General features: G+C 56.1%; 1 protein-coding gene across 2 annotated transcripts; it reads left to right on the top strand.

Annotated features, from left to right (window-relative positions):
* Nucleotides 1-8,112: 8,112 nt before the first annotated feature.
* GFAP (glial fibrillary acidic protein) lies at nt 8,113-17,335 on the top strand. 2 transcript variants are annotated; one of them, XM_081110581.1, is made up of 10 exons: nt 8,124-8,591; nt 9,480-9,540; nt 9,739-9,834; nt 10,756-10,917; nt 12,081-12,206; nt 12,425-12,645; nt 13,069-13,112; nt 13,478-13,597; nt 14,848-14,933; nt 15,602-17,335. In XM_081110581.1, the coding sequence occupies exons 1-10, from the start codon at nt 8,131-8,133 to the stop codon at nt 15,641-15,643; spliced, it is 1,419 nt and encodes a 472-aa protein (XP_080966707.1). In that variant the 5' UTR covers nt 8,124-8,130; the 3' UTR covers nt 15,644-17,335. The 2 variants fall into 2 exon arrangements, with proteins under 2 accessions (XP_080966706.1, XP_080966707.1); XM_081110580.1 differs by lacking the exon at nt 13,478-13,597 and having other exon boundaries at nt 8,113-8,591.
* The last annotated feature ends 481 nt before the right edge of the window (nt 17,336-17,816 follow it).

The raw sequence follows: 17,816 nt of genomic DNA, 5'->3' as shown, positions 1-17,816 counted from the left end.
AAAAAATAAAAAAGAAGAAAGGGTGGGGGGTTGGGAGCGGCCAGGGAGAGGTCAATGGGGGAAAAAGGAGACTCATGTAATACTTTTAACAATAAAGAATTTAAGTTTTTTAAAAAAGAAGAAAGGGAAATTCAGCCTTAATACTACCACCTATAAAAGTTGTGAATACTTGGGTTTATATCCTCTGATCCATTATTTCCTCATATATACATGGATATATAGATATATTTTTGTTACAATGATTAATAAACCATCTCTATCCTTGATGTATGTTTCTCTTCTGTACACTCAGGTAGGATGGCAATACACCGTCCCTTTCTCACCTTCACTCTGTAAGACCACAAGAAACTTTGAGGATGGAAAACGTTTCCCTCTGCCTCCTCCTGCAGCCTCAGGTTTGCTCCCGGGTGGGTGAGGACACAGGGACACCTGGAGGCCTGACCTGTCCTTCAGTGTGGGTGTGGGCTGCTAGGAGTCCTGTGGACAGTCAGGGAGAGCATCTTAGTGGTCCCCAGGTCTTAAGTGGGGCTCCAGGCCAAGTCCCAACAGGCTTGAACCCAGAGCAACCTTCCTCCCACTTGCTCCCCAAAGCCCCGCTCCCCACCTCATGGGGGCTTTCCTCTTTACTCACTTGGATTGTGACAGTTCAACACAAGTTTTCCTCTGTCTCTCAGGGAAGACATGGCTGTCTGAATGAATTAATAGTGTAAACAAAATTACAGGAGCCCATGTTTAACTCACTTCTGAAAACAAGCATGTTAACGGTATTTAGTACATTGTGAGTGGCGTGTAAATAATGCCGCTAACTTCCAATGAGTCCTCGCTGTTTGGGGAGGGCAGCCTCCACTCTGGTGAGCTTCTCCCTGCTCGGTTTTGCCTCCTTTTTTGGAGGAGTGGTGAGGACACAAAGCCGAACTCTGAGTTCCTACCAGCTGCAGGCGTCTTCACACAACTTTGAGATTCTATGAGTCCTAACGAAACATGTCCAGCCTGACCGTCGTGGCTCTGTGGTTGAGCGTCAACCTATGAACCGGGAGGTCATGGTTAGATTCCCAGTCAAGGCATATGCCCAGGATGCTGGCTCGATCCCCAGCAGAGGGCATGCAGGAGGCAGCTGATCAGTGATTCTCATCATTGATGTTTATAAAGGTCTCTCCCTGTTCCTTTCTCTCTGAAATCAATAAAGATATATTTTTAAAAGGGGGGAAAAAAAGCATGCCCAGAATTAGGCACCAAGTAGCACATCAGGATTCAAACTGAGGTCTGGTCTTTTGCATGGCACCAAGCTGCTTCCCTTTAGAAGTGAACAGGCACCATTTTTTCCTGCACGCCTGGGGTTTCTCCTCTCCAATTAGTCTTAATGAGTTTTCCCCCCCTGTGTTCCATGATTCCCACAGAAGCCGTCACAGCTTCACATCTGTAGCCCCCAGCAGGCTGGCATGGTGCCGTGACCTTAGGAGGCCTTGCTGAGTGCTGGTTGGATTCAGATTGAATAACTTCCCTTTTCCCGGGGCCCTCACATATATTATCTCATTTGATCACCACCTCCACCCCTGCAAGTGCAGGGGCAGCAGGCACAGGGCAAGGCAGGCGCTGGCAGCCGGGGCCAGGAGAGCCCACACTCTACGAGGCAGAATTCACTTGGGCTGGGGGCAGCTCAAGCAAGTGGAAGAGGTCACTCTAGACAAGACTGTTCTGCAGATGGCCATTCGCTCAGCAAACATTTGTGGCTCCGCGGTGCAAATGTGCCCTCGGGCGACCCATTAAATGTACAAAGACTCTGCCGATGCAGTTAAGCATGTGTGGCTCCTGCCCTCAATCACAGGAGGTCGGGCTGAGAGTGCCCGCTCCCCAGAAGGCAGCCTGGCTGGTCCCAGGTTCCTGGGAGCTGGCAGGTGCCGAGGGCAGCAGTGAGCTGACAGCCAGCTCCCAGCTGATCTCCGTGGGCGGGGACGCGAGTCTGAGATTGGATTGTTCTCACATAAAGAGTGTCATCCCCGAGACACGGCAATCGATGGCTCCCCGGTCCACTGCGGGCCAGCCTGCGCTAAGGTCCCTCTCCCTGCCTCTTCCGCCTCGGTGATCTGGGCAGAGCCCCTGATTCCACTTCTGGGAGTTTGGAAATACTCTCCTCCAGGCCCTTCACACCCACCTCAGGCCCCGCAGCTCAGGTCTGGACCCTACTCTGGGGCACAAACTCCTACCCAGTTCAGAGAACCCCTCTCAGTTCCAGGAGCTTCAGACACGGGGACCAAGACATGGTCCCTTCGTGCAGGACCTCAGAATAGCACTGCTTCCTGTCCCTGAGTGTGAGCCAACCCTGCATCAGTGTGGAGACCTGCCCAAGGGAGAGGACTGGGCTTTCTCCTCTAGGCCTGGCCACCTGCAGCCATCTGCTTGGCCCCCCACAGAAGTCCTGCCTCCCAGACTTCTGCTTGTCTGTCCCCAGGTTCCCCCAGGAATGTCCTGACCCTTGGCTAAGTTTGGAGGGATCCCGGTTCCCAGGGCCATCCTAGTTCATGGCCGTCTTCCCTTCCTTCCATGGTTCTTTTGTGGAAGGGGACCCAGGAGGGTTTGGGATGGAGGTTTTGGGAGTAGAAGGGACCAGAGTCACCCCTCAGGCCCTGTGAACTGCTTTCCAGCTCACCACAAGGGCTCCCCTCGGCTCACCGCAGCCCTCCCGCCACTGGTCCCAGGTTCATCCTGTCCATGTGGAGGACCACTGGATTGGAAATAACAGACTGCCCGCCAGCCCTCTCCAGCAGGGGACACATCTGGTCCCCGCATTTCACCCTCCCAGAGGGATGCAGTCAGGCAGGAAGATGGAGGGGAGCGAGGAGCAGAGCAGATGGGGGAGGGGGGAGGAAGCAATTAAAAAGTGGGTCTCGGGGTTGGAGGTGAGAGATGGGGGAGGCCGGAGTGAGCCCTGGCTGGGAGGGGGAGAAAGGGGAAAGAAAGAGCCCGAGCTTATTAACCCCAATGAAGCAGCCTGGCCCCTGGGTCTGTGCAGGTGAGTGAATTGATGATGCTTCAGAGGACGACGTGCTGAGAGGAGGCAGGGAAGAGGAAAGGGAAGGAGACTGCTGGGGGGTGCAGCCAGGACTCCTGCAGCCACAGGAGTTGGGTGCTTCTAACCCGCAGAGGTTAGAAGCTGGGCATAGGCTGCGGATGGCAGAGGAAGCTACCCTGGCCTGGGGCAGCCATCCTCCAACTGGAAGGAGATAACCTCTACCCTCAAGGGGCATCCAGCTGACAGTGAACCATGGGTTCTATCAGGGAGCTCCCACCCAAGGGGGAAGGGTGGCTCCTGTCCTGTGGGTACCTTAGTCTGCAGCAGAAGCAGACCTATCCTTAGGGTGCTCCCAGTCTGATCCCAGTCCTAGCATTCGGAAGCCCCCATCCATGGGGAAAGACGTGGCCCTTCTCCTTAGGAAGCAGGCTGAGGTACAGAAGAGCCCCACCCCAGGACGGAGTTGGGCTGGGGAAGGGCAAGGATGGAGGAGTCAAGGAGGCCAGAAAGACTGGGAGACAGCCTCTACTCTGAGTTCCTCCTGGGCGGTTGGAGATAGCTGACACGTGTCCCCCGGCAAACCCAAAGCCGGGGCAAACGTGCTGGGCGAGGGGCGAACAGTGCTGACTCCCACCCTGTCCTCACTGGCTGCTGCCACCTGCGTCCTGGCCACACCGCCAACTAACTGCCTGTGTTGGGGGTGGGGACACTGTCCCTGCTCCACCAACATGAGGTGAACAGGACGCGGAAGCCCCTCCCCCCGGTGGACCCAGCCTCCAGTCTGGGCCCACCCATCACACATGTGCTAACATGTAGATATATAAATCACCACAGTGGTCGGCAAACTGCGGCTCGCGAGCCACATGCGGCTCTTTGGCCCCTTGAGTGTGGCTCTTCCACAAAATACCGACTTCTGCGCATGGGCCACGAAGTTTCAATTGCACTGTAAGTGCACGCCCGCACGTGGTATTTTGTGGAAGAGCCACACTCAAGGGGCCAAAGAGCCGCATGTGGCTCGCGAGCCGCAGTTTGCCGACCACTGACCTAGCAGGTGTTATTAAATGGGAGCTGTGATTTATCAAGCACCTGCTGCATCCTCCGGCTTTCCCTGATTTTATCCTCACAACTCCCTTGGCAGTGAGTATGGCTAGTCCCCTGTTAGCTGTAGAAGTGGAGACTCAGGACAGGACCTTAAGTCAAGATCACACAGCTGCTGAGTAGCCACAGCCCTGCTCTTTCCCTAGAGGGCATTGCCGCAGCCGTCAGAGGTAACCTGGGGAGGAAAAAGGGGGTGATGCCTCTGGGTGAGCCCAGCTTTCTCTGCCTCCAGACCTGGTAAGCTGAGCACTGCCATCTAGTGGCCACCAGGGCCCGGGTCCCTTCCTCAGAGATGGGTCAGGGGATGGACACACTGAGTGGTGCACAAGGAGCCAGCCAGAGAGACCCACGTTCTCTTCATCCCACCTACACTTGCTGCCCCCCATGCTGTGCGGGTACTGGGAGGGCGGCAGGGGCTCCAGCGGAGCCGGTGGGCGCAGTCTAGTGGCAAAGCAGCCACTTGAATTAGAGGCTGGCAAATCTGGAAAACACTGGGCCCCTCGTATGTGGGTTGAGGCCAGGTGTTGTGTTGGCCTGTCCTGAGAGACATGTGGGCCCTGTAGGCAGGTGGGCATCTTGACAGATTTATGACACAGGTGGGGGTGCAGGGGTAGAAGGTCATCTTCTATCTACTTCAACCTGAAGCGGGGCATGGCTTGGCTGAAGGCCCTGTGGAGGGGTATTTGGGCATCCTCTCCCCATGGCCCACAGCTTTCTGCCGCCTAGTGAAGAAGTTGGTCTAGCGATTGGCCTGAGGCTTTAGATGTTGAGGCCCTCAGGTTGGTGAAGCAGGAGAGGAAACACCATGTAGATGGGACCTGAGCCAGTCCAGGAGGATGCAAATAGCAGTGGAGGCTGGGAGCTGTTTCTGCCTGGGGCAGATGTGCATCATAGTGGAGGGGGGTGGGGGGTGGGAGAGACAACACAACTGTCTAACAATAGGACTTGGTTAAATTAATGCATATAGAAGAAAACCATACAGCTCTTAAAATGATGATATATGTGCCGAGCCGGCACAGCCATGGGTAAACCTGAAGGATGGAGAAGACAGACAAGAGAATAAAGCTGGGGCTAGGGCAGGGGGGTGGGCAAACTTTTTGACTCGAGGGCCACAATGGGTTCTTAAACTGGACAGGAGGGCCGGAACAAAAGCATGGATGGAGTGTTTGTGTGAACTAATATAAATTCAAAGTAAACATCATTACATAAAAGGGTACGGTCTTTTTTTTCAATAGTTTTATTCATTTCAAATGGGCCGGATGCGGCCCTCGGGCCGTAGTTTGCCCACGGCTGGGCTAGGGGGATGCTCCCTCTCTAATGAGGAGACAGCACCACAGCCTGCAAGCCGAGTCTTTATTTTATAGCCAGATTCCACGAGGCAAAGTAAGGGCACAGTTGAGATGTTTATAATGTTCTCACGGGTTTCGAATCTACTCAATGACATGCACCTGATCAAGCTTTGTTTACTTGCTGCACCTCCTGCAGCCCATATCACTCAGCCACGTGGGACCACAGGTTCGAACCATAGGTCCCTCCAAGCAGGGACTTGCACGTGGCCATGAGAGGACCGTGCCTTCCAGCGGTTCTCAACCTGTGGGTCGTGACCCCTTTGGTGGTCGAACGACCCTTTCACAGGGGTCGCCTAAGACCATCCTGCATATCAGAGATTTACATGATGATTCATAACAGTAGCAACATTACAGTTATGAAGTAGCAACGAAAATAATTTTATGGTTGGGTCACAACATGAGGAACTGTATTTAAAGGGCCAGAAGGTTGAGAACCACTAGTCCAAGGCTTGAACCTGTCCAAACACTGTAGCCGCTCTCCACACACAGGTAGGATTCACTGGGTGACACTGACGAGCACTTCCTGCTCTTGTTAGGACTTTTCCCTTTAGGACTGACTGCTCAGTGCTCATTTCAACTAGATTTCACTTGCACAAGAAGAGGAGGCTGCACTCTGTGCCTGGCCCAGCAAACTGGAAAAGCAGCCACTCCTAGCTACAGAGAGGAGCCCTGTCTTTCCCCAGCTCCTCCACCCATGACAAGGTCAAAAGTCACTAGCACCCCCTTCGGGATTCCCTCGCCATGAAACTGCTCAAGCCCTGGGGTCAGATGTGGCTAAGACTTAGGGACTCTTACCTCCTCTCTCTGTGCTGGGACTCACACAGAGGATGCTGGGGAAGATGCTTTTCATGTGGGCATGTTATGGGCTGCATGCTGGGTTTCCCCCAGTGAGTCCCAGCTTCGGGGCCTCTAAGAGCTGGGGAGGGGGTGAGCAGCCAGGCCTTGTCTGCAGAGCTGGAGACCTGGCCGTGCTGGGTTGGCCACCCCAGGGCCTTCCCCTCATGCCCACTGAATGACTCACCTTGGCACAGACACAATGGTCAGGGGTGGGCACAGAGCCTGCTTCCCGCTCCACTCCAGCCCCGTCAGATGCTTTCCGAGAAGCTCTTTGAGCAGGGGGCTTGGGCTGCACCCTGCCTAACAGCCTGGCATCCTGGGATAAAAGCAGCACAGCCCCCTGCGGGCTGCCCTCGCTGCTCGGCGCCCTCACCGGCGGCGGAGAACAAGGCTCCATTCAGCAAGTGCCCAGCAAAAGGGATCAGAGGCCCAGGCATGGGCAGCAGGCAGAGTGGGGGTGGGAAGAAGGCTGCCCACTTCCCAGAAGTCCAAGGACACGGATGGGTGGGAGTCCTGGGTGGGGTGCTGACCCTGTGGGACCAAAGTAAAGGGGGTAAATGGATTTGAATTCTCAAGGGGCAACAGGGCCCAGGCCCAGGTTCCCAGTTTGGAAGCAGTGGCTCATGGGTTCCCAAACTCACCTACCCCTAGAGGCCTTTCCCCGTCTTCTCAACCTGATGTGTGGGAACTCGAAGGAGATAAATCTCCAGTGTGAGAGTGAGGTGAGGGGTGGCCAGGGAAACAGGGTATTACAGGAACAAAGATGGGAGTAGGGACAGCCAGCTCATTCATAACTGCTTTGTGGAGCTGTCAAGGCCTGGGCTCTGGGAGGGGGTGCAGGGAAGCTGGGCACAGAAGGGTGAGCCCTGTGAGACTGAGCCAGGGAAAGGGCCAGAGAGTGCAGTGCCTGCCCCCTCTTGCCCTATCAGGACCCCCAAGTTCCTTTCATCATCCCCCACTGCTAGAGAGAGGCCTCAATTGACCCTCCAGACCAGCGGTCTCCAACCTTTTGGACCTCACACACCACTTGTGGTCCACAGACTGCCGGTTGGTGATCACTGCTCCAGACAAAAGGCCAGTGATCAATTTCAGTCCACAGCCCCAGAACTCCAGGGAGTGGGAAGAAAGCAAAAATGCGGGATGCCTGTATTCAGAGGAATGGACTCCAGCAATCTCTTGGGAATTGGCTTGGCAAGAAACTGTAATACAGACTGTTCCTTAAGCATATTGGACAAACGCCTTTTCTCTTTTTTTAAAATTAAATTTCTGCTTTTTAAAAATATATTCTATTGATTTTTTTAACAGAGAGGAAGGGAGAGGAATAGAGAGTTAGAAACATCGACAAGAGATAAACATCAATCAGCTGCCTCCTGTACACCTCCTACCGGGGATGTGCCCGCAACCAAGGTACATGCCCGCAACCAAGGTACATGCCCTTGACCGGTATCGAACCTGGGACCCTTGAGTCAGCAGGCCGACGCTCTACCCACTGAGCCAAACCGGTTAGGGCGGTCCAGCCTTTTCTTAATCCACCTTCCTAGAGAGAAGGTCTCCTTGTCCAGTGATTGGGCCTCAGACCTACCATCTGGCCCCAGGCAGTGCCCACCAGTACCTCTGACTGTGGCCAGGCTGGGGCTGGCATGCCCAGGAGGCCCTGCCTCTGGGCACAATGACCTCAGTGGGGTGAGAAGAACGCTCCCCATGGCTGGGCTGCAACCCAGCCCCACCTCCTCAGGCTATGCCAGGGGGTGTTGCCAGGGACAATCTGGCCTGTGTCAAGACAGCCCCTTCCTTCATAAAGCCCTCGCATCCTAGGAGCCCGCAGAGCAGGCCAGGATGGAGAGGAGACGGGTCACCTCAGCTGCCCGCCGCGCCTATGTTTCCTCCTCGGAGATGGTGGTTGGGGGCCTGACTCCCAGCCACCGCTTGGTTCCAGGCACCCGCTTCTCCCTGGCTCGAATGCCACCCCCACTCCCGGCCCGGGTGGACTTCTCCTTGGCCGGGGCACTCAACACCGGCTTCAAGGAGACACGGGCCAGCGAGCGGGCAGAGATGATGGAGCTCAATGACCGCTTCGCCAGTTACATCGAGAAGGTGCGCTTCCTGGAACAGCAGAACAAGGCACTGGCTGCGGAGCTGAACCAGCTGCGGGCCAAGGAGCCCACCAAGCTGGCCGACGTCTACCAGGCTGAGCTGCGGGAGCTGCGCCTGCGGCTCGATCATCTCACCGCCAACTGCGCCCGGCTCGAGGTCGAGAGGGACAATCTGGCGCAGGACCTGGGCACCCTGAGGCAGAAGTGAGGAGGGCGCCTGGGAGAGGGGCCTCATGAGCAGGGAGGACTGAGCCCCCAGGAGGAAGTGTCCGCAGGCCTGCGGAGACTCAAGCCGGGGCTCTGCCTCCCTGCTCACTGGTTTCCACATCTCTGGGAAGGGAGGGCTGTCCTTGCTCCCCCAAATGACAGCAGGGACTGGGAGAAGGCTCAGGGCCTCAGGGATTTCGTTCCCCAAGACCTTCTGCCAGGAAAAAGGGCACGCTCAGCACCTGCCCCTTGGGGAAGTCTGTGCTAGAGCAGTCAGGGGTCCCAGTTAGTTGTGTGTTTCATTCACTCTGGGGCCCTGTGACTGTGGGCGGGGAGTGCACCTATTCTGAGCCTGGGTGCACAGAGAGGAGAACACGGAAGGGAAGGACTGGGCCTGGGGGTAAAGGGAGGCGGGGAAAGAGCAGGAAAGCCTGGCTTCAGAACACAGGTGACTTGGTCTGTCACCAGCTTATGATCCTAGGCAAGGCTTCAACTTGCACAGCTGTGAAGCAGAGATCTTAATAACACCCATTTCCAAAGACCGGGGGGAACCCCAGGGGCTTGGTGCTTTGCTGAGCCAGCTGGGCATGCGTGTGTGCCCTCAAGTGCAGGAGGACGTGTGTGTGTGCTAATAGCGGTGAGTGTGTGATGGTGGAAGCGCCTGCGTGAGCAGGAGCAGGTGCAGCAACCCTGATAAGGCACCTTAGTAATGAGTTACAGCCAAGGCCCTCAGCTGTTCACTTTCCTGGCCAAGGCTCTCCTTTGGCCCCTCCACTAGTCCTGGATTGGGGGGTGCTCTCTGGCAGCCACCTCCAGGGAGATTGGGGCCGGGGTCCAAGAGTCCTCAGAAGAGCATGGACCCAGGAATGTGTCCCCCTACCCCAGGCTCCAGGATGAAACCAACCTGAGGCTGGAGGCCGAGAACAACCTGGCTGCCTATCGACAGGTCAGGGGGGTGGAGGGGTGGGGCGCAGGAGGTGGGAAAGGGTTGATGGCAGCCCACCCAAACACGGGCCCCCACCAGCCCTCCTGAGCAATGTGCTGCTCTCCCAGCCCCAGAAGGGGGTGGGGGCACAGACAAGGCCAGGGAATGGGGAGGAAGAGTCTGGGGTCAGAGTGGCCCTTTGCCTCCTCCCTACTTTAGGAGGCAGATGAAGCCACCCTGGCCCGTCTGGATCTGGAGAGGAAGATTGAGTCTCTGGAGGAGGAAATCCAGTTCTTGAGGAAGATCCATGAGGAGGTAAAGCCCAACAGAGAGATTGGAAGGGGGGTGGGGGAGAGAGAGATTAAAAACAAAGAGAGAAATTGAGGAAGATAGAAATAGGGACAGACAAGAGAGCATCAACAGCCCCTGGTAAAATGCACACAGATACACACTCCACTTACTGAGAATTACAAAAGTTTTGGGACCTCTTTTTCTCCACTATAGCCCTGTAGGAGGGACCTTTCAGTATAATCTCCTTTTCACAGAGGACATTGAAGCCCAAAGAGGTTGGAGCACTTGGTAAACTCACACAGTCTCTCTGACTCCATTCTGCCATCTGTCTCCATTTAACCGAGAATCATTCATAACGAAAAGGATCCCAATTAGCTGTGACCTCAGATCATGGATTCAGCATCCATGACCCCATGGAACCTGGGAGCCCACGGGCACACACGCACAGGAACTCAAACATTCTTTCTTTTTTTATTTTTTTTTAATATATTTTATTGATCGTCCACAGAGAGGAAGGGAGAGGGACAGAGAGTTAGAAACATCGATGAGAGAGAAACATCAATCAGCTGCCCCCTGCACACTCCCCACTGGGGATGTGCCCGCAACCAAGGCACATGCCCTTGACTGGAATCGAACCCGGGACCCTTGAGTCTGCAGGCCGAAGCTCTATCCACTGAGCCAAACTGGTTAGGGCTCAAACATTCTTTCATAATGACACGGGTACACTTTCTGTCTCCTGCCTGTCCAGGCCTGGGGAGAGGACACCATGAGGCCCCAAAACGCCCCTGCCTCCTCTAGCCTGGGCCATGCACTTCCTCCGACTAGGGCTGTTCCATTTCCCTTAGCCATCATCGATGTCCGACAGGCAGGCAGAAGAGGGCAATCAGAAAACCCCAACTGCGGCCTGGGCTCTGAGCCCTGCTATCCCTTCTCTCACCTGGTCAGGAGGTGCGGGAGCTCCAGGGGCAGCTGGCCCGGCAGCAGGTCCATGTGGAGCTGGATGTGGCCAAGCCAGACCTCACAGCAGCCCTGAGAGAGATCCGCACGCAGTATGAGGCAGTGGCATCCAGCAACATGCACGAGGCAGAGGAGTGGTACCGGTCCAAGGTAACCCTGATTATGGGCCAGCCTGCCTCCTCCAGGCAGCCCTCCTGGCTCCATACAAGACACTCAGGGAAGCTGGGAGAGGATCTTCTCTGGGTGACTGACATTCACCAGACAAGTGAGGTGACTTGCCCAGAGACACACAGGCAATATTACTTCTAATAAGAACTTATTGCTACTATTACTATTATTATTTGACAACACTGTTGTGTGTCAGGCCTTGTGCTTTGCATAGATTATCTTACTATGAAGTAGGTACTGTTCTTTGATAGATGAGAAAACTGAAGTCCAGAAAGGTTAACTAATTTGCCCAAAGTCCACAGCTTCAAAGCGGTAGAGCTAGGTTTCCAACCCTAGCCAGCTCACTTGGGAGCCTGCATTCTTGATGCCTCTGCCATCTGTGTCTTGGATTATTGAGCATTTGCCGCATGCCAGGCACTGCCCAGGCTACAGAGACATGTCTGGCCAGGAAGATGTGATGTGCACCCAAGTATGGTGTCTTATGGACAACACTGCAGGGCAGAGTCTATATACAATGTGGGGACCAGGGAAGGTATCATGGAAGGGAGGGTAGTTGGCCTAAGCAGGACCAGCAGGCCATGAAGAGAAGAGGGAAGGGGCATTCTGAGTGCAGGACAGAGCATGTGTAGAGGCCCGGAGGCAGAAAGGCACAGAGAGGTGGGGCCCGGAGATGCTGGCCCAGGACACAGAGCTGAGGAGTGTGAGTGGCAGAAACCAATGGTGGTTCTGAGCAGACTGCGGCCTGATGGAGCCCCGAGGGCTTCGCTGCCAGCTGGGGGAGGGAGGGCTATTAGAACCCATTACTGTCCAGGTGGGGGAAACAGGGTTCAGGCCTGTAGATGGAGGTGCCAGTGCAGGAGATTCTGGGTTCTGTGGCAATCCTGCTCGTTCATTCATTCATTCCGCGACCAGGCATCGTGCTAGGTGCTGAAGACGCAGCAGTGGCTTCTGGTCTGCTACCCATGGGTCACAGCCTCTGGGAATAATCCCACCCAGGGCCAGTGTCCTGGGGCGACCGAGACCACAGCCCTGGGGTCCTGCCCAGCTCCCTGATTTCCCAGAGACCGTGCCTTCCCAGGGCCCACACAGCTCCCCATCTGCGGCTGCCACCCGCCCTTCAGCTTAAGGCCCTCTTCCCCATCTAGTTTGCGGACCTGACAGATGCCGCTGCCCGCAACGCGGAGCTGCTCCGCCGGGCCAAGCATGAGGCCAACGACTACCGGCACCAGCTGCAGGTGTTGACCTGCGACCTGGAGTCCTTGCGCGGGACGGTGAGCGTGGGTGGACGGGGGCAGCGAACTGAGGCTGGCGAGCGGGAGGAGGGGACCTGCCACCCCCAGGGATGCTAGAGGAGAGGGGCCAAGGGTGGGGACCAGGACGGGGGACGGGGCCAGAGCGAAGGCGGGGCGGGGCCCCAAAGGCCTCCCCAGCTGGTCCCATCCAAGGGCGAGAAGGTACCTCGAGGGACCGGCTGGCTTCCACCCTTCAGAACCAGTCCCTGGAGAGGCAGATGCGGGAGCAGGAGGAGCGTCACGCGCGGGAGGTAGCGAGTTACCAGGAGACCCTGGCCCGGCTGGAGGAGGAGGGGCAGACCCTCAAGGACGAGATGGCCCGGCACCTGCAGGAGTACCAGGACCTGCTCAACATCAAGCTGGCCCTGGACATGGAGATCGCCACCTACCGGAAGCTGCTGGAGGGCGAGGAGAACCGGTGAGCCTGTCCAGCCCCCTCCTAACCCAGTGCCCAGCACAGTGCTCCCATAACACACAGTAGGCATTCCACAAATGTTTGATGAATGAGTGAATGCGTTCAACTCAACCGATGCTGATTAGGTCCCAGGGCAAGGACTTAAACTCAAAGGCTCATCCCGCCACCCTCCCAACAATAGTTGGACTTCTTTTCCCCTGACCTATCTCTTGTACCTCCTCAGAACTGTCTTTGCCCTCCTCCAAGTCCCCATCTTCCATAACATCCGAGCCCCTTGCAGACTCTTGGAGCTCCATGGAGCATGTTGGCTGCTGAGGGAAATTAGGAAATGCGCGCCTTGAGGCTGTCATGATGACCCTGAGTCAGGGCCTGGCCTGGGATGTCCTTGGGCGGCCTGGTCACTGCTCTCCCTCCGCTGTCTTTCAGCATCACCATTCCTGTGCAGACCTTCTCCAACCTGCAGATCCGAGGTCAGTAGAGCAGGCCGAGTGGCCAGGGTATAGGGTTAATGCCCCTCCCCCAGGCCTGTGGGCTGCTGCTCTGGCCTGGGGCTGAGAACCTGGGTAAAAGGGTTCGGGGTGCTCCTTGGGGGCTTTCATGATTCACCGTGGAGTTCCTGGCCAGATCACACCATCCCAGGGCATCTTAGGTGGGGCTTGCAGCCACTCCTGTCCTGCTCTGCCCTGTGTCCCCCTTTCATCCCTGCACCCCATTCCCTACAGAACTGGGTGAGGGTCTCGACCTCTGTCCTGTCTGCAGATCCCTGAACACTTGCAGATCCTCTGTCCATCTGAGTGTTTTATGTTTTTGTTTTTCCAACTGCTTGTCACTACAGGGGGCAAAAGCACCAAAGAAGGGGAAGGTCACAAGGTCACGAGACATCTCAAAAGCCTCACAGTACAAGTTATACCAATTCAGGCTCACCAGATTGTAAACGGAGCCCCGCCGGCTCTCGGTTAGCTGCCCGCCTCTCAGACACGGCGCTTTTCCCCACTCGGCAGGGAGGGAGCCTCACCAAGTCCATGTTCCCCATCCTCCTGGGCTCCCTCCTCCCAGGTTTCCCTAAAGGGCCAGCCTGTGCCATCTTCCCAGCAACCTCAGTGCCTGGCACAGGGTAAATGTAGGTTAGGACCTGGCACAGGGTAAATTGTAGGTGAAACTAGCAGACCGGCTGGTGTTGGGGTGATATGTCCTCAGGTGCTCAGAGGAGATGCTCTGGGGCCTCTGAGCAAATGCCAGCCTCCTCCTCACTCCTTCCCCACCTGAGAGGGCCCCTAGGGCCTCTGTGCCCAGTGGCAAGCTCTCTGCTTGAGTCGTCGGTCCCCGAGGCTCCGTTGCTCAGCTCGATGCTGATTCAGCCCCGAGGATTATTTCCCCCTGGACCGCTGCTCTTGTAGTGAATAAAGTTTTACACTCCCTGCTCTTAATTTTAAATATTAGTGAGTGTTATATTTTTCTCTCTGAGGGGAAAAGCTAAATTACTTCTTACTTGTATGTGGGCCTCAGCTACGGGGGGAAAAGTCTTCTTCTTCTGGGCTAGACATTTAGGAAGTAGATATGTGTGTCCTAGGACTTAGTTCAGCATCAGAAAAGATAATGGGGGAGGGGGTGCCAGCTAGAGGTAATACTGCCAAGTCCCAGACAGTAAAGGGCTATGGGGGCCCAGAGAAGTGGGAGAGGGGAGGAGCGACAGGAAAGGGACCCACCTGTACTGAGCCAATCACTGCACATACGTGATTTCAGTCGACTGACTCCTCACTCCCACCTAGAGAAGTAGGCACCATGTCCCTATTTTACAGATGAGGAAACTGGGGCTGGGAGAGGTAAAGTAACTTGCCCACAGTCGTGTGGCTGGTTAGTGGCTGAGCTGGGACTCTGGCTCTGGCCTGCCTGGTTTCAAAGCCCACGTGATCCTACCTCGACACAGCGTTGTGTTGTCAGAAAGCCAGGTCCCGGGCAAGGGCTCACAGAGGGACTAAACGCAGCCAGGCCAGGAGAGCCAGCAGGGCAGTGGACAGAGTAGCCAGGACTTGCCCAACACAGCGGGGACTGGGGGGTCGCCAGCCCCTGTGGAGGAGCCGAGGCCCTCCCTGCCGGATTGGATAGGCCTCTGCACTCACGCTCTGGGTGTGACAGGAGCCAGGGTGGCAGAGGATGTCTAGCACCCGAGAGCCCACAGGAGGCCTCCTCTCCTCTCATCCACAGAAACCAGCCTGGACACCAAGTCCGTGTCGGAAGGCCATCTCAAGAGAAACATCGTGGTGAAGACTGTGGAGATGCGGGATGGAGAGGTGAGGACAGCAGCCCTGAGGTTCTGGCCCCGTCAGCTCAGGCTGCCCCAGGAATTCTTGAGGCCAGGCTCTGGAATGAAGCCGGAACTGGCACATGGAAGGGTCTTGATAACTCACAGGGCTCTCCCGGGAGGCTCTGGGAGAGGGGAAGGAACCTGGATGTGGTTAGATTCCCCACCCCCTCCGCCGGCAGTTCTAAGGGGAGCCTGGGTGCCTCGGCCACGGGATGGGTCCTGACGTGGGCTTTCTCCCTTTCTCACCCTAACTCAGGTACCCCCAGCGCCAGGCCTGGGGGAGAGAGAGAAAAAATTAAAGACGTTAGCAGTTTTCTCTACCGACTTTCCATTTCCAGCTTGGTTAAAGGAACCTTCCAGAGGAATGGGAAAAGGGGATTTGGCATAACCTACTCCCCATCACACCAACAACAGCACTAGTTAATTTCACACCATCAGCTCACCATGTGCCTGGCACGGTGCTAAATGATTTACAGGTGTGACCTCATCCCTCCCCCTCCGACTGCTGCGCGAGGGAGTTCTGGTTACCTTCATAGAAAGCAAAGACCCAGGGAGTCTGGGGACTTGCCCACGGTCACAGAGCCTGGCAGTGGTGGGCCCGGGGTCGGTGTGAGCTCCTGACTGTGGCACTGTGCGCCTTCTCTGTCCCCGCAGGTCATTAAGGAGTCCAAGCAGGAGCACAAGGACGTGATGTGAGGCGGGAACCACCTGGAGGCCCCTGTCCCCTATCGGGAGGGGCCTGCAGCAGTAAACAGGATAGCTGCCCCTCCTCTGATCGCTCATTTTCCCAGACCTGAGTTCCCACCACCCCGTGGCAGCTGCTCCCCACGACGTCTCTATGCCAGCTTTTGCCCTAGGCTCCATCCGCAGTAGGCCCACCAGACAGCACCCACCCCACTCCCAGCAACTCCATCTAAAAGGGCACTCACCCCAAAGGGGCAGCCTGGAGGGGCATGGCCAGAAGCTTGGGTTAGAATTGGGAGGGAAGAGAGAAGTTGGGGAGGGCCTAGAGACCTAATAAATCACTCTCCAGAGCCTAATCCCTGTTGTCATGGCAACCGCTGTCAGAGCTGGCGGTCTCTGGGCTATCTGGGAAGTGGGCCTTGGAGTGTCCGTGGCTGCTGGAGGAAAACCGAGACTCTGAGACAGGAAGGGGAAGTTCCCACAGGCATGGTAGCCCTGGCCAGCGGCTCACTCTTAACCTAGACCGAGCCTGGCCGGTCTGATAGTAGGTGGGGGTATCCTACCACCTGGCGTCCCCAGCAGACAGAACTCCTGGCCTGCCCAGAGGGAATGATGATTCAAGTGTCTCAGCCTCACTGAGCTGCCATGTGGGCAGTGGGAGCTTGATTCTCAGCACTAGGGGGTCTTAGTCTACGTAGAGAGGGCAGTGGTGCTGGGAAAGGAGTAGCGGGGGCTGCTTGGCCCCTGGGTGTCAGTTCATGGAGGTCAAGCCCAGGAGGACATCCCCCATACAGGCTGGGGGAGGGAGGCAGGTAGAGTGGAGGAGGGAGGAGGAGGATGCTAGGCATCAGAGTTGGGGTTTGGGATGACCAGCTATACTTGGCCTCTGGGTCGTGGGAATCAAAGAAGTGATGCATCTTCTTGAAGATACTGAAATAAGAGAAAAAGGGGCTGCCGTCCACAGGGGCAGGGCACCCTTTGTTCAGGTCTAAAGGCCCTTCCTTGCTGCAGAATCCCTGTCCACCCAAAGCCTCTGAGCCCCTGCAGCTGCTGCCTCCCAACCCAGCAGATACCGCTGGGTGAAGCCAATGCCATCCATCTGCCTGTCTGTGCCCCATAGTGACCTGATGCTTTTCCCTAAACTACGGGCCCTGTGGTCCCCTCTTACTCAAATGCAAGATGCACCCAGTATTCTAGGTAGCACTCTCTTTTATAATTCAGGAAATGGAGGCACGAGCAGAGTGATGACCCTGGTTTGGGTCCCTACGGCCTGGAGAGGGAGCACACACGTGGGAAGTGTGGGATTATCTGTGCCCAGAAATGGAGCTGAGAGGACCCACCCCAGGGACCCCCCTCTTCCCTCTAAGGCAGCGGTTCTCAACCTGTGGGTCGCGACCCCTTTGGCGGTCGAACGACCCTTTCACAGGGGTCGCCTAAGACCATCCTGCATATCAGATATTTACATTAGGATTCATAACAGTAGCAACATGACAGTTATGAAGTAGCAACGAAAATAATTTTATGGCTGGGTCACAACATGAGGAACTGTATTTAAAGGGCCAGAAGGTTGAGAACCACTGCTAAGACTAATGGGAGGGAGAAATGGGAATCTCTTTCCAAGACTTGGTGCCCTTTCTCTGACTCCCTCCTGCCACCCACCGATGCCTTTAGTCACTGAGGTAAATAAAGCCAACGGCTGTGGCCGCCCTCCGAGTGGACTCTGATCTGTTCAGGAGAAGCTGGGGCCCGGGGAAGGGAGCAGCAAGTAACCTTGCACAAGACCCAGCGTGCTTCTTGTCACTGATCCTCTCCAGAGCTCAACACCCCCCATAGCAGCAGCCACATGACAAGTCCCACCTCCAACCCTGCTCTGCCAGAGCAGTCCTGGTGCCCCCCACAACTCGCCCCCCCTTTGCTCCCAGCTCCTCTTCTCACCCCGGTCTCCAGCATGGGTGCAGCCTCTCGGGAAAGCCCTGAATCTGAGCTCCATTTTCCTCATCCATTTCCCCTGTCCTAGTCTTTATTTCCAAACCTGCCATTTCTACCAGCCGGTCCCAGGACAAGGCTGCGAGGAAGGCAGAGAGGACATATACGTGGCTCCCCCACTCTTTTCTTCCTTCCTCTCCATGATACCCCCGATTTAACCAGCACCCACTTGGCAGTCCTCAGAGGCAAGAAAAGAAAG

The sequence above is a fragment of the Myotis nattereri genome (genome assembly GCF_964212035.1).
Source record: "Myotis nattereri genome assembly, chromosome: 16".
In the NCBI taxonomy this organism is placed as follows: Eukaryota; Metazoa; Chordata; class Mammalia; order Chiroptera; family Vespertilionidae; genus Myotis; species Myotis nattereri.
This window is presented reverse-complemented; position numbering and strand designations above follow the sequence as displayed.

Excerpts from the sequence above, each read along its gene's own strand:
- GFAP (XM_081110581.1), top strand. The coding sequence starts at position 8,131 with ATGGAGAGGAGACGGGTCACCTCAGCTGCCCGCCGCGCCTATGTTTCC. Across the intron at positions 9,835-10,755 it reads TGAGGAAGATCCATGAGGAG|GAGGTGCGGGAGCTCCAGGG; the intron begins GTAAAGCCCAAC and ends TCACCTGGTCAG. Across the intron at positions 12,646-13,068 it reads CTGGAGGGCGAGGAGAACCG|CATCACCATTCCTGTGCAGA; the intron begins GTGAGCCTGTCC and ends GCTGTCTTTCAG.